The sequence below is a fragment of the Nelumbo lutea genome, chromosome 8 (genome assembly GCF_056320005.1).
Source record: "Nelumbo lutea isolate HS-2025 chromosome 8, American lotus-T2T, whole genome shotgun sequence".
Lineage (NCBI taxonomy): Eukaryota > Viridiplantae > Streptophyta > Magnoliopsida > Proteales > Nelumbonaceae > Nelumbo > Nelumbo lutea.
The window spans coordinates 20,807,348-20,821,874 of record NC_142691.1 but is presented as its reverse complement, the minus strand read 5'-3'; the positions used below and the strand labels follow the sequence as shown (position 1 = coordinate 20,821,874).

General features: G+C 38.5%; 2 protein-coding genes across 2 annotated transcripts; one reads left to right on the top strand and one right to left on the bottom strand.

Annotated features, from left to right (window-relative positions):
• Positions 1-422: 422 nt before the first annotated feature.
• Positions 423-3,822, top strand: LOC148843247 (HXXXD-type acyl-transferase family protein). Its single transcript, XM_088959916.1, has 3 exons — positions 423-918; positions 1,071-1,559; positions 3,268-3,822. The coding sequence occupies exons 1-3, from the start codon at positions 472-474 to the stop codon at positions 3,760-3,762; spliced, it is 1,431 nt and encodes a 476-aa protein (XP_088816042.1). The 5' UTR covers positions 423-471; the 3' UTR covers positions 3,763-3,822.
• Positions 3,823-4,095: 273 nt separating this feature from the next.
• On the bottom strand, positions 4,096-10,723 carry LOC148843246 (two-component response regulator ORR24-like). The gene is made up of 6 exons (XM_088959915.1): positions 9,831-10,723; positions 9,085-9,237; positions 8,254-8,658; positions 8,065-8,141; positions 6,651-7,979; positions 4,096-4,343 (listed from the first exon to the last, which is right to left on the bottom strand). The coding sequence occupies exons 1-6, from the start codon at positions 9,973-9,975 to the stop codon at positions 4,272-4,274; spliced, it is 2,181 nt and encodes a 726-aa protein (XP_088816041.1). The 5' UTR covers positions 9,976-10,723; the 3' UTR covers positions 4,096-4,271.
• Positions 10,724-14,527: the final 3,804 nt, after the last annotated feature.

Below are 14,527 nucleotides of genomic sequence, written 5' to 3'. Positions count from 1 at the left end.
CTGCAGCAGCAGCAATATTATTACAATAAAGAAAATCAACCAGATTTGGACCATTGTATGAACAGATGACGAAAGTTGGGTTTTAGTTAATGATCATGTTTATCAGTTGTTGGATGGCCAAATGGGACCCACACTAGGCCCTACAGGCTACAGTCCTGGACTAGTTGGTCAACCCCCTTCCATTCAGTGGGAGACAGATAATCTAGTCGGTGAAGAGCAATTGGAGCTTTATTTTTGTTTATTTTTTTTCATTTTCTTATCACGAGTACAAACAGTACCATGCAAGGCACTAGACATATTGATATAAAAGAAGCAAAAACAAATCATTCTTGATCATGTCATAAAGAAATTCAGGAGACACACGTCACTTCCTAGGAATCTAAGCTCTCTCTTTATATATTGCAATAATCCTTCTCTGTCGAGGAAGACCAGGCCGAGAGAGCAGAGAGGTGATCAAGAGAGTTAGAACCCATGGCCACCCAAAAGCAGAATTGTCAGAAAGTCTCCATAACAAAGACAGTATCCGTCCACCCCAAATCTCTGCAACCTCTAGAACTATTCAGTCTTTCCAATCTTGACAGGCAGTGCCCAACACTCATGTACTTGGTCTTCTTTTACAACCCATGTCATGCTAACCAAAACATGTCAGTTGGGTCGCTCTTCAGTGGCCTGAAATTGGGTCTGGAGGAGACTTTGTCAGTTTGGTACCCAGCTGCAGGGAGGCTGACCTTGAACCAGACTAATGAAAAACTAGATCTCTTGTGCAACAATGCAGGTGCAATTCTGGTTGAGGCAGTCACACAAGTGAAGATCTCAGAGCTTGGAGATCTCTCAGAGTACGGTAGCTTCTACGAGAATCTGGTGTTCAAGCCTGTTTTCAATGGCAGCTTCTCTGAGATGCCTCTGGTTGTTGCTCAGGTGAGAACATGAACTGAAAGTTACAGCTCAATTGCAATTCTTTCGAATTTGAAAGGTTGTTAGTAGAGAAAGGAAATTAGATTAGTCGGGGTTAACCAATTAAGAACTGATCAACAGTCTCAGCTAATCTTTCTCTTTTCTTTGTCATGTAGGTGACAAAATTTGGATGTGGAGGGTATGCAGTGGGTGTTGGGACGAGCCACTCTTTGTTTGACGGACCATCAACCTTCAATTTCCTCAGTGCATGGGCTTCTAAGGCTGCTAAGAGATCAAATGGAGGTTTAGAGCTTCATGAACCTATCCATGACAGAGGCAGATTGCTGGTTGGTCGCAGCCCAACACAACACCAAATTACTAAATTTTGTAATAACTACAGTCTGGTGACAAGGGTTGCAGCCATTGAACATCTACTCCAGTTGATAAAGCAGGCAGTTACTGACCCGAGTCTAGACCATGAAGAAAAGCTTGGAGGGTGCAGGTTCTCTGAAGTAGGGTGCACTACTCACTGGGAGAATTATGTTCAGAAGACATTTCGAGTAAGCAGTGCAATGATCGAGAGCTTGAAGAGTAAAATCTCCTGCTCAAAGAATGGGACTGGTGCATGTTCATCCTTTGAGGTGGTGGCAGCCCATCTGTGGAAGGTAAAATTCTGAACTTTTTTATGCACCCATTAAGGTTCAACAGACCTTCATGTATATTATGTATTATATACATGAGGAATACTTGGTAAGTTAGGATTGGCAGACATAGTTTGATATATTAATTGTTGAATGGTGGCAAACCTCTAGAAAAAATACTGTTACGGTTAACAAATGGAGCCTTGCACAGTTTCACTGAGTGGTGTTTGGGAAGACTCTGATAAGACCACCCTAGGCTATGCTTCAGTGGAAATCCTGTTGGAGACTCCATTGCTTTGTTCCAAGAGGATTCCCCAACTTGTTATATATAGGGTTTAATGACTTAATCATCAAAGGAAAAATATTTATATTCTGGTTTTGTTTACAGTTTGACAGTAATCATGATCTGATATAGGGATGCAAAACTTCAGCATCTCTCAACAATTGTTAACAGTTTCAGTATGATTGCATGATGAACTATTTCCGAGGTTTGAAATGATGTATCCTTCAAAAATGGAGTTTGCTAGTACAATTTACTATAGGGATTCGACTGAATTCCTGAAACTCAATATCAAAAAGTAGAGGAAAATTTGGATGAACTCTTCAGATGAAAAAAAGGTAAACAAATGACGGAACTTTTCTCTGAATGGAGTGCGTCAGCATGACTACTACCTCTGGATGTGTATCAGCTCTAGTGGTATTGATCAAATCATGTAGGAACTTCTGAAATGTTATAATATTTGTTTGGTTTGTAGATTCAAGTCGATTTCTCGTAGCATGGTTCAACTCTTAGGATCTTAAGACTGGTCGTTACAGATTTTTTATCTTGTTTGTAATTTTCTTTTCCTTTTATGCCGAGTTGATACATACGAGTCGCACCTCGCAAGTAGACATTGATTCAAATCATTTACGGTTCGTTTGGTGTGTCTATTTAGAAAGATCTTCTAATAGTTTTGACATGCAAAAGACGTATTGAGTTTTTGTATGAAGATCTGAACAACCTGAAGCACGTCTTTTTGTGTCTTTCTGCGTAAGAATAAAATGTAAAAGATGTGAAAAGCTTTTCGACGCTCCATCTTTTAACAGCCAAATCTTCTGCAAGTCAAACGGGAATAGACTGAAAATCAGTCTTTCTGACTCGTAAACAGCTGAAAGATCATGCAGAAAGACACGCCATATTAACACTTAATTGACTGAATAGAAATCACTGAATCGACTCGATGTAACTAATGGAGTGCTGTACCCCTGCCACCTAAGACCAATTGCGTGAATTCATCTGTTCGGTGGATTCCAATTTAGATTTATGTGAAATCATCCAAACAAGTCAGGGAGTTGGACACAAGCCGCAGAAGCCATTTTATTTATCAAGGGTTTTACACCATCCCTACTGCTTTAATTGACATAAACACTCCCAATATTTTGACTTTTCTTCTTGCCAAAAGGTGGCTTTTTTTGTCTTTTCACTAGGGATTTGCCTAGTTTATCAAAAATCCAGATGCGCCCAAATCAGCAATCAGTCCCCAGAGAAACATCCAGCTTTTGTTTTGATGCAGAAACCCCAATAAAGTCAAACCCATTGTATGATTGGAGGTGCGGTTGGGCCTTGGGGCCCATAACTATCTCTTTACCCAGACACGTAAACAAATCATGGCAAATTATCCAAATGAGATGCGATCTTCTGTGATTTCATGCATTATATTTACTTACATTTGAAGCATTTTTCTTATCTCAGGCAAGGACAAAAGCTTTGGGACTGACAAAGGAGAAGATGGTTTGCCTGCAATTTGCCGTGGACACAAGGAACAGGACGGTGCCACCATTGACTCGGAGGTTCAGTGGGAATGCTTATGTGCTAGCTTCTGTAAGTTGCAGTGCAGGAGAACTTGAGGAAGAAAGTCATGCCGCCATTGTTGAAAAGATAAAGGAAGCCAAGAGATCTGTGACTGATGATTATGTGAAAACTTATCTTGAGGCATTGGAAGGGCCACAAGCTACCCTTCCCCCACTGAAGGAGCTAACTATAGTCTCTGATTGGACGAGGATGCCGTTCCACAAGGTGGATTTTGGGCATGGAGAAGCGGCCTATGCGTCCCCTTTAGTCCCTCCATTTGCGCAGGTCGCTTACTTCATGCAGAACCCAACCGAAACCAGGGCCATTGATGTGAGGATTGGTTTGCTTCCCCAACACCTCCAAGCCTTCTCTCACTTCTTTCTCACCAAACTGTAATAAATGGAGCAACCAGTCTGCGGTTCTTCTGTTGCTAACATGCATTACCTTTGAAGTTTACTCTAGCATTAATGCTGGTTTCTATCTTGTCTCTTGATTCCAAACACCAGCGGTAAACCATCACCACTTCAAGCAATAAACCATCCGTTGATGCTAAAACCTAAATGTAAAAGATGTTGGTTGCCAAATGATGCAACATGATATCAATTGTCAACGTTTCTAAATAATGGAGAATAATGGAAACCACCAGAACCCTAAGGTTAAGGGTCTCTCTCCATCTCTTGCTCCATTCATTCCGTCAGGAAAGAGAATAAAGAATATTGAAAAAAAAAATGAGGAAAAGGAAATGAACAAGTAAATAACAATTGGAACCTGGGAATAGAATTTGATGACATACAGAGATAAATAATAGACAAAAGCAGAAGAAATACATGATGATACAAACTCCTCAAGGAGTCATTTACTTGTTGCAATCCTTTTCTCTTTACGCCGTGGTAGCTACCAAAGTTTCACATACATGTTCCAAGTGGATAAACATCATAGCCAATGTCTCCATCCATTAGTGTAACCTCGTCTCTTTCCTGCATGCATAAGATCAGTATCATCATCAATGAAAAGTTATGGTAGATATGTACTAGGTTCAAAATAGAAAAATTGACATCAAGTAGAACATGGGTTCCTCAGAAATCAAAGCGAAACAATGCTTATACAACTAGACAACCAAGAAGGGATATTGAAAGTTTTCCTGTAGTATTGGAATTGCATTTAACATGGATATATGTGTTCAAAGTAGACCACACTTTTGTGATATCTATACCGAAAGTTTTTTAAGGTCAATTAGCTAAAGATTCTAAATTATTCTAAGACTGACAGTAACCTAGTATGAAATACTTGCAGGTAGAAACAAGGAAATCAGCATGTACAAAAGTCATCACAAATCCCCCTCAAATTCACAGAAGAGAAATACGAATTAAAGAAAACTTTCAGGTACAAGGCATATAAATTTATTGAAATTAATAAATAAAAGCCATATACACATCTGTACTACTTGGGTTTATGACAGAGAAGTCAACCATGAGGTTATTTATTAGGAAATTAATCAAGAAATTTAAGAAGAAGCGATTTTCACATTACTTTGTTCGCAAAGAAACGGAATATGGTATAGCATTCACAATAGAGTTCTCAATAAGTTGATTTGGTGGGTCTTAAGGCAAAAGTTTCACTGGATGTGATAAAAGCATTAAGGAAATGTATAAGGGAGCACTTCCTGGCATATGAACAATTGGCAGAGAGATGACTGTTACAATAGGCCTAAATAAGCAATCAGCATTGAATTTACATCTTTCTTGTGTATTATTAACAAGTTAACTAGGTATATAAAAGATGATGTCTATGGTGAATCTTCTTTACAGAAGACAATTTTGATTGATGAACATAGAGAGGGGGTAAAGACAAGGCTAGAAATGTTAAGTAACAATTTAAGAGTTCCAAAATATACAGAATACATGAATGTAATTTTCACTAATCAAACATTTATTTATTTATTTTTTGTTAGATTTCACTAAATACATAGTTAGAAACAAGGACGATTTCCCCTACTTTCTCTTTGGTCACATTATCCCTCCATGTGTAGAACTATGACAAGTCATGCAGGGAAGATCCCTACCTGAATCAATCAGGGAATCCTTGATATTTGATCACCCTTTCTTAAAAAGAAATGTACAATACCTTGTCCCTTACATAACTGTTCACTTAAATATATAGCAATAATTTTAAATAAATTAAGATAATGAGCCTCTTCATTGCATTTCTTAAACAGTGGCCTTTTATTAATTATTCAAGCAACGTGGCAAAGAGGTGCATTAGAGCAACCATTTCCTTTATCCCGATTCAACCCTCATGAGGGAGAGACTATGACAATATTGTGAATATACTCAAGGATAGGTGGATGAAATAGAGATGCCTTCAAAGGTCTTGTTTAACTGCTATTACCAATCAAACTGAAGCAGCAGTTCTAGATGTTCTTCAAATCATGAGATAAAATACAACGACCAAGAAGATTAAAATACTTAAATACAATGCAAACAGCTGGAAGGGGGAGGGGAGAGGGATGTGCAGTATGCACAATGTGGAATTTGGACCCTCAACCAATGGCACATATCGTAAAAGGCTAGGCAGTTATACACAGCATCATTAGTTTTCCCTGTTTTGGGTACGATTTCTTTTCTCTGGGAGTAACAAAAGTGTAAAAGTTCAAATAAAATCTTTTATTTATTCAGGATTTGATTGAATACAAGTATCAGTTCATTCCTCTTTTTTTTTTGATAAATAATATAAGTATCAGTTTATATCTACATCTATTTATCTGGTTGCATATGCAAGTTATCTAGTTATCTTTAACTAATTAAAGAACCTAGTGAGTTTAAACAACCAATATAGCAGCTTTAAAAATTTTAAATAACACTATATTAATAAAAGTATTGTGTAAATTTTCAAACCTCAGTTCTAGCACTTCTTGCCATGCACACTCATCAAGCATAAAATAGCAAATATCAAATACAATTTTTTTATAAATAAAATATCATAAATATAATATACCATTCTGTATTCTTCATACTATCAATAATATTTTTCAGTTACTGATCAAAAAGGAAAAAGGGACTAAAGTTGGTCTTTATGTGGGATAATGAGATAAGATAATAGAATGGTATTATACAACTAATAGAAAAACTTCCTACTAAGAACATTGTCAGCATGCATATATTAAGTCACACCAAGTAGATTTGCAAAACTTCCCAGTACAGAGTAATCTACAAGGATCATTTACAACTAAATGCAAATACGCAATATAAGAAAAGGTAATTACAAAGAAATCTATTGAATTTTACCCGTTTAATCATTGCACTCATTAAATCTTCCAAAGAGCCACAATTATTAGAAACAAACCCGTCCTGGGACCTAGATTGCTCCAGTGAGTTCAGCTTCATAGTTGCATCCATAGCTGACTTTCCAACATCATTATTCTGCATGAGAAATGGAGCAGCAGTATTTGATTGGCCAACCAGAATGACATCCATGTCTGTACTGCAGACTGCACTATTTTGGCCCAAACTTTGGTTTAAGGGATTTACAACACCATGGCTAGGCAATGAAGAGTTTAAGGAACTGAAAATAAGATTTGATCTGTCGGTGTAATCCTGTTTATGGTCTTCCCATCTTTGCTTTGGGGCATATGTCATACTCTCGCTTATACTATTATTGAAACCTCCAAAATTTGAGAATTTTGTGTTGTCATGTTGGGCACAGTTACCAGATGGGCCACTAGATTGGCATTGTACATTTCTTCTTGAATCCTGCAATGGTGTAGGTACTACACTGGTGGCAGAAATATCAAGTGGGTTGTTCCCAACATGTGAGCTAGTTGAAGAAATATTGTCTCTCAAATTACTAGCAGATAAGTCACCATGATTAAAAGGGTTACTTGATGGCAAAGGGCTTGCTGAAAATCCAGTTAATGGGGCAGCACTTTGCCAATTATCATTACATCTACCTGGATCAACCAAGTGAGAAGAAACATTAGTACCAACATCAAAAGGGTCTGCATTCAGTGGAGCCACTTGAATGGAGGATTGATTTGCCAACCCTCCTCTATTTTGTGTCTGTTGCTGGTGTCCTTGTAACACCAAAGGGTTATTTTGGACACTGAGAAAAGAGCTGCTTGAGCTACCAATGGTCACGCCAGTGTCTGAAAAGCCATTACCAACTGGAAAAATTTTTGGATCACTGACCGAACCGAACTCTCCAATGCCGGAGATGCCCTTGCTCTGCTGCAGTTGATCAAGGTCCAAAGATGTTGGCATCCCATGGAGTAAGTTTGCACTTTGGTTTCCAGATAAGGTAACCTGCTGGAACTTTCCAAGATCATTGATGGAGTTGCTGATGTTCTGAGAGCGACCTAGTTGAATCAATCCAGAAGAAGCAAGCCCACGCAAGCCCAATCCAGCAGGGGTGTTCAATCTATTAAGCATCCCACCTGATGGAAAGGGCATGAGGGAAGCACTGGGAAGCTGTGCTGATCCAGTCAAGGCATGAAAGTCTCCAAGTCCATCCAGTGAACCCATCCGCAAATAGGATGGATCTTTGACCGCTAAAGCAGCAACCATATTAGCTTGCTGGCTTGCTACACAACTGATCCTTTTCAGGTAAAGTCTATACTTCTGCAACCACAAAGTGGCTAATGAAGTTCTGTAGAAAAAGGGAAAAACAAAAGCCATAATATAAATGTAAGTAAGGATAGAGTACCTGAAGGTGGCTTGCCACATTTTCTCTAGTAAGCCTTTCTACATTCATCAGGTCTAAAATCCTCTTTGGTACAGCCTCTGCAGCAGAAAAATAAAATCCCAACAAAATAAAAGAAATAAGATGGTATTAAGGAATGAGTGATTCCATATATAAGCTAGAAAGCATTACAGGTGACAGGAAAGGACATACTGTCAATGCCCAATTGATTAACAGCTGCAACGAATTTGCGGTGCAGTTCCACAGACCAAACAACCCGGGGCTTCTTCTGGGTTGATGGGTCTTCATTCTCATGCCCATTCTCCTCAGTTTCCTCATCCTCATCTTCATTCTGGTCCTTCCTTTTCCTATTGAGTTTTCCATTTCGATCGGTGTTTCCTGTTGAATTGGGCCCTTGTCCTCCTTCACCAGCTCCATTATGAGACTTCTCTTGATTGTTGTAATTACTTTGGCCCTTAGAATCAAACTTCTTTCTCCTGACTACATGTTGCCAGATATTCTTGAGCTCCTCAAGTCGAACCGGTTTCAACAAATAGTCACAAGCACCATGGGTAATTCCTTTCATCACGACATTGGTATTGCTATTTGCCGACAGCACTAAGACCATTTAAAGATCAAAACTCGATGTCAACACCCTGACAAATAACTACTCCCTCCAATCCTATAGTTTTTACAGAAACACTACATATTGATCAAGTTCTTTTATAATTTGACACAATAAAGTACATTTTAATTTTTTCCTATGAATTATCCTTCAAAGAGGCAGAGGATCAAAGGATAATCACATTGCAACAAAATTCAAATTCATTTCTAACGTCTACATTTGATATTTCAGTTATGGTTCATGAAATACAAACAGATTTTTGTTTTGCATGGGTGTTATGTAAACTGTATAATTTTTTTTAATTATGAATTTAACGCCTTCAGCAAACAGCCAGACGTACACAGACAAGAAAAAAAAAGGGACAAAGAAAATATTATTCCATATCATATCAAAATCCTGAGACAGGGTTCCTGGCTTACTGATGACGGGTAGGTCCATCTCGAGACCCACAAGCTCGAGAAGCTTAAAACCATCCATGTCCGGCATATGGACATCACTGATAACCAGGTCGAATTTGTTCTTGTTCTCTCTCAGCAGCTTTAGTGCCGTGATTGCCTGACTGGTCGTTGTAACTGCAAAAATCATAAAAGCAAATTGAAAAGGACCCACTTTTAGCAAAAGTACAGAGAAGCAAGCAACTGCTATGACCAAAGAAGATCAAATCCAACGTAACACGAAATCAAAACCTGATCTGAGCTGACAGAAGAAGGATAACCAGAATTCAAAAACAAAAAAGAAACCCGATATTAATCTACTAAGAACCTAAAAATAAAGCCTCATTTGATAATGAGAAAAACTTGAAAACCAATTTATGGAACTTCTATAATATACAGAAGAAAGAAAAAAAACGCATAAAAAAGAGATTATAGCAAGAGAAGCCCAACAATGAAAAGAAATAGAAACCCAGAAGTACAGCACTGTATTCACAAAAAAAAAAAAAAATCCATAGAAAAATAAGAATGAAAACTCCTGAACTTTTTTTTTTTGGTAATAAAAACTCCTGAACTAAGAACCGGTGAAATAAGAACTCGATTACGAAATTTAACTTTTAATCTGAAAAACGCAATCAATAGACATAAACTGATTAAAGTCATCAAAATCTAAACAACCCAAATCCTAAAATTCGCAAACAAAATGAACAGGATGGAAGTTTTATGAGTCGGACCATTATACTGGCATCGACGTAGCAGAGTATCCAACAACCTCAGGCAAGTCGGATCGTCGTCGACGGCAAGAACGCGCATGCCCACCGGAAACTGATCCCTCGGCTCATCGTCCCCGATAGTCCCCAGCCTTTCCTCAACTGTCATTTTTTAGCAACAACTATTCTCCAGAACCAAAGGAGAGCAGAGAAACAAGACCAAGGATGGAATAGTTGCAATCTTCAGGATTCAACGCTGACGAAACCCAAAACCCGCTCTCCTCACTCGATTCCACCGAACCCAAAAACCAAACTAAAAGAAACCCAGAGCAGAGACAACAAGAGAGACTAAACTCAAAACAGAGAGTCTAATCAGACGGGTAGTCAAGGAGTGATAGAAAAGATTGACGCAAAGGAATGTCTTAACTCTTAACAGATAAAAACGATTAAAGTCACAACTCAGTCTCACACAACTCACAAGTCACAACAGAGCTCGATACGGACGGAAAGACCAGGAAGAGAGAGAGAGAGAGAGAGAGAGAGAGAGAGAGAGAGGTGAACAAGAGGTCTTTACCCAGAAAACATAACAGAAACGGAAAAAGAAAATACAGAATAAAACTAGACTCTATCTCTCTCCTCTGTCTTCTCTTTTTTCTTCTAATTTGACATTAAAATACTCTCAAAATGTTCATAAAAAGAGCAAATTTACAGAGACTTTTGAGGGAATTCTTATTGATCTCGTTAGATAAATACAAAATTGGTAATAATAAGCCTTCAAAAGCTTGATTTTCCTTTTTTTTATTAATTTTTCTCCTCCTCAGAGACCAATGGCATCTTTAGAAGTGTCAGACCTGCTGAAAACGACATCAATTTCAATGTTATTTCAAGGCTTGAATCGCTTGATTTTGGAGTTTCTCAAAATTTTTCTGGCACAAGAGTTTCTTAAATTGGCATATAAACAGCCCAACTGGTCCATCTCCACAATGGGCCCAGCTTTCACGTATCATTGAGCTGGGCCCACACTTCCATTGTTTTCGCCCTTCTGATTGGTGGTAGCCCACATCCAGATTTGAGATTTGGAACCAAAACCCATCGCCCCAAGAGCCAAAAGGAAATGATAGAGACAAATTTTTAATCGAGTCTGAACAATTTTCAGCCGTCAGATTGGGATCCCAATTGTAAAAAGATGTGGCTCCGATCGGATTCCAATCTGAAGGTTACTGTACATTTGCATGTGACAAAAGTCCCAGTTGGGTCCGGGCCCACCATAGCTTAATGGGCAAGCAAGTGTTACGAGTTAACGACATGAGAAAGAATTAAATTAATCAATTAAAAAAATATTAGCAAACAAAAAATCCTAGAGGGGTATAATGGTCAGAGGATGGAATGTTTACCACAATTGCGGTGGCAGATCCACACGGAATCCTGTAATTATGTTGGCTTTAAAGGCTAATGATTCGTTCAATTTCTTTTCCGAGAAGCCTTTTTATTGCTTCTGGCCATGACAAAGTGGATTAATTAATTAATTATTGTTGCCACTAATAATGCAGTGGCAGGTTTCGTAAATATTGCAAATATGAAGTTACTTTTTTTTACGTACATGAATGACTCATTGGACCACGTGATGGAATGTTATTGGCTGGGTAGTGGGTAAGCCCAAGCGGGGCCCACTGGTATTCCAGGCCCAGAAAGAAATGCAGCTTTGAAAGTGACGTGATGGTCGAAGAGAATTAGAATCTGGGTGGGGGACACGTGTAGGGACGTGATGGGAGATACTCATCGCGGCATCAACCGCTCCGGTATGTAGCGGATCGGAAGCGGGCGTGCCGTATCGGGATTTGCGGAAAAGGAGGGGACCACGCAGGGGGGAGGCTCTGTGGACGAGGGTCGAGGGGTTGAAGCAGACACGCGTGCGCGTGCTTCGCGCGGCTCATGGCGCAGTATGAACGGCTGAGAAAGATAATAGTTGTTCTTCAACTTTCTAGCTTCTCTTTTTCGTTTTTGCCTTTTTAGGTTTGCCTTTTCCTTTTTTGTTTTTTGTTTTCTTTTCTGCTTTTAGAAGCTTTTTTTTTTTCAATTAATTATTATTATCGAATTTAAGTGCGTATCGGCTCTTGACTCTTGAAGAAGACATGAACCGATATTTCTGGTTCCTATCGGTCTGCTCGTACTAAGGCTGTGTTTGACTTGATAGAAAATATGGGAGAAGCAGAAAGTTTTGGAAGAGTTCTAACTTCTAAAGGACTTTTAGTGGGAGTGATTATTGTATACATAAGTGCTTATGAGTGTTGGCCTGTTGGGTGAAAAAGCATTTCTTTCAAATGGAGCATAAAAATGAGCCAAAAATTTTGACTTCTTCAAAACGGGCTTATTTTCTGGAATAAGCATTTATTCGGCTTTTCACCTGAATGTGCGTAAGTGCCTATAGCAGCGGCTATTAACCAAACACAGCCTAAATATCAAGAATCTAATCCATAAATGGGCCGGGTAGATTTATATTCTACTAGGAGAGTTTTGAAATGATGCTTGGACCCATGTTTCATTTGTTCTACTTATGATTTATGAACCTGCCCTACAGTCCTAAGTTAAAAATTATTTATATGGAATATATTTTAACCGTTTGATTTTGTCAAAGTCAATAAAATCAGTATGATCTAGGTCTACTCATTTGCATAATTATACATGCGTTTTTTCGTTTTTTTTTTTCATCCTGGTAAATAGATATTGGGTTATTTTCTTGATCTCCTATAGGTGTGAATCTATGCAAGGTTTTTAAAATTAAACCGGACAACTAACTGGTCAAGGGTCTGGTTCTCGGGTTGAATGGTTTGACCGTTCAAACCGAACGGATGGTCAGTTCTGCCAAAAAAGTTAAAAAAATTAAATAAAAAAAAACGGCTAAACTGTTTGATGGTTCGAACAGTTTGACTGCTCGGGTCAACGGTTTACTGACCAGATCAACAGTTCTTGGCAAAATAATGGTTCTGGGGTAAAACAGAATCGGACCAGTTCCCGGTTTTCCGGTCCAGTCCAGTTTTGAAAACCATGAATCTATGTGTAGGAAGCATTTAGAATCATTTTTCTATATATTTAGAGATTATATTATATTTACTATTATTGTGATAATTCAATGAACCAACTTTGGAAGAATGAATGATCAGGGCTGAATGACTAGGATCATCCCATTGGGTCAGTTTTGCCACCTGTTTTTGCATTTTCCACGTGTGCCTCATTAGAAGCCAGAAGGATTGGATAGTGCAGGAACCCTAATTATTCAATTCCTTCTTCATTCCAGGTAAAACAAGTTGTAGAGAGAATGAATTTGCCTCCATTTTAATGGGCTGTGACTAAGTGAGGGTCAAGGTCAATTACATTAGGCAGAATAGTACAGACTAAAGAGACACCCTGTGATTCTCAGTTGATGGTGCAGAAACCCTAATTTCAGTGGAGGACGTACTATTTGTCTCCAAAAACAAACATGGAAAACTGATTGCTGTTAGGATACCAAATTTATGATGCTAGTTTAAGCAGTACCAATCAAAGAAACTGATTGAGAAAAGTAGGGTTTCATTTGTTTAACATAGTGTCATCAATCTCTTCAAAGAAATACCTAAACTGAGAACCAGCTTTTTGGACATCTGTGGCTAAAAAGAAAACATGTTAGGATATGGCCTCCCCTTGAATTTCACTTTCAGTTTCAATGTCTTGTAGAAGTAGAACATAGAACATGGGCTTCCTTCTAATGGGTTCCTAAGAAGAGTTGTTTATGATTTCTAAAGCTATCATTGCTTCTAAAAGATCCCAAAGGGACCACCCAAGGCCCTACTCCTTTTCATTGAAGTGGAAGTGTAACAAACTTCTATTGAAGATTTAAGAAAAAACCATTTTTTGTTTAAATTCGAATTAGAATTATCAGAGAAGGCTGGTTCACCTCTATCAGAATTCCAATCAAACAATACAATAAGCAGTAGAAAAAAGAAAAAGAAAATCAAAGAAAGAGAGAGAGAGAGAGAGAGAGAGAGAGAGAGAGAGAGAGAGAGAGAGAGAGAGAGAGAGAGAAATGAACAAAGGAAATAGGGAGAAAGAAAAGCAGAAAGGGGACATGATCCACAAGCCATGGAAGCAGAGCCACCTTTTGGGAGAGTTGGTGGAGACAGGCTAAGGAGACCTAATTAATACAGGGAAAGCCAGCAAATCACATGAGATTTGAATGCCCACTCCCTTAGTGGAGAGAACTATTTGCCTTATGGGTTGGAATTTGGAAAGAATAGAACATCAGATAAGAGATGCTTTATCATTATCATTAGATGATTTGATGTTTCTTCTCTATCAACGTGTTTGGCCCTCTTTCACTCCCTTCCCTCTGGTTTCTTTTGGATAAGCTCTAATGTAGAACTTAGGGGGCATGTGCTTACAATCATATATTACATGTGCTTGTAATAACATACTTAACAAGATCCCACCTTCACTCCTCTGAGAGACAAGTTCAATCCCTCTTCTACTTCAAAGGAGGATGTAAAGGTTCAAATTAAGCAAACGGGCAAGATCGATCCCACCGAGAAACAAACAGGGGCATGTCGACACAGATCGACGACGACACATTATCATGTCAAATCGATGTATGATTCAAGATCAAGTGAGCAATGGAAGAAAATATCAAAATACAACCACTTTCCTTTGTGTTGACATCTTGGTTTGCATAGACACTAGCATAGAGATGC

Bases quoted from the DNA above. Each gene is read 5' to 3' on its own strand.
- LOC148843247 (XM_088959916.1), top strand. From the start codon at position 472: ATGGCCACCCAAAAGCAGAATTGTCAGAAAGTCTCCATAACAAAGACA. The intron at 919-1,070 runs GTGAGAACATGA...TTTGTCATGTAG, and splicing joins TGCCTCTGGTTGTTGCTCAG to GTGACAAAATTTGGATGTGG. The intron at 1,560-3,267 runs GTAAAATTCTGA...TTCTTATCTCAG, and splicing joins TGGCAGCCCATCTGTGGAAG to GCAAGGACAAAAGCTTTGGG.
- LOC148843246 (XM_088959915.1), bottom strand. From the start codon at position 9,975: ATGACAGTTGAGGAAAGGCTGGGGACTATCGGGGACGATGAGCCGAGG. The intron at 8,659-9,084 runs GTAAGCCAGGAA...AAATGGTCTTAG, and splicing joins GATGGACCTACCCGTCATCA to TGCTGTCGGCAAATAGCAAT. The intron at 7,980-8,064 runs GTACTCTATCCT...TTGTGGTTGCAG, and splicing joins ATGTGGCAAGCCACCTTCAG to AAGTATAGACTTTACCTGAA.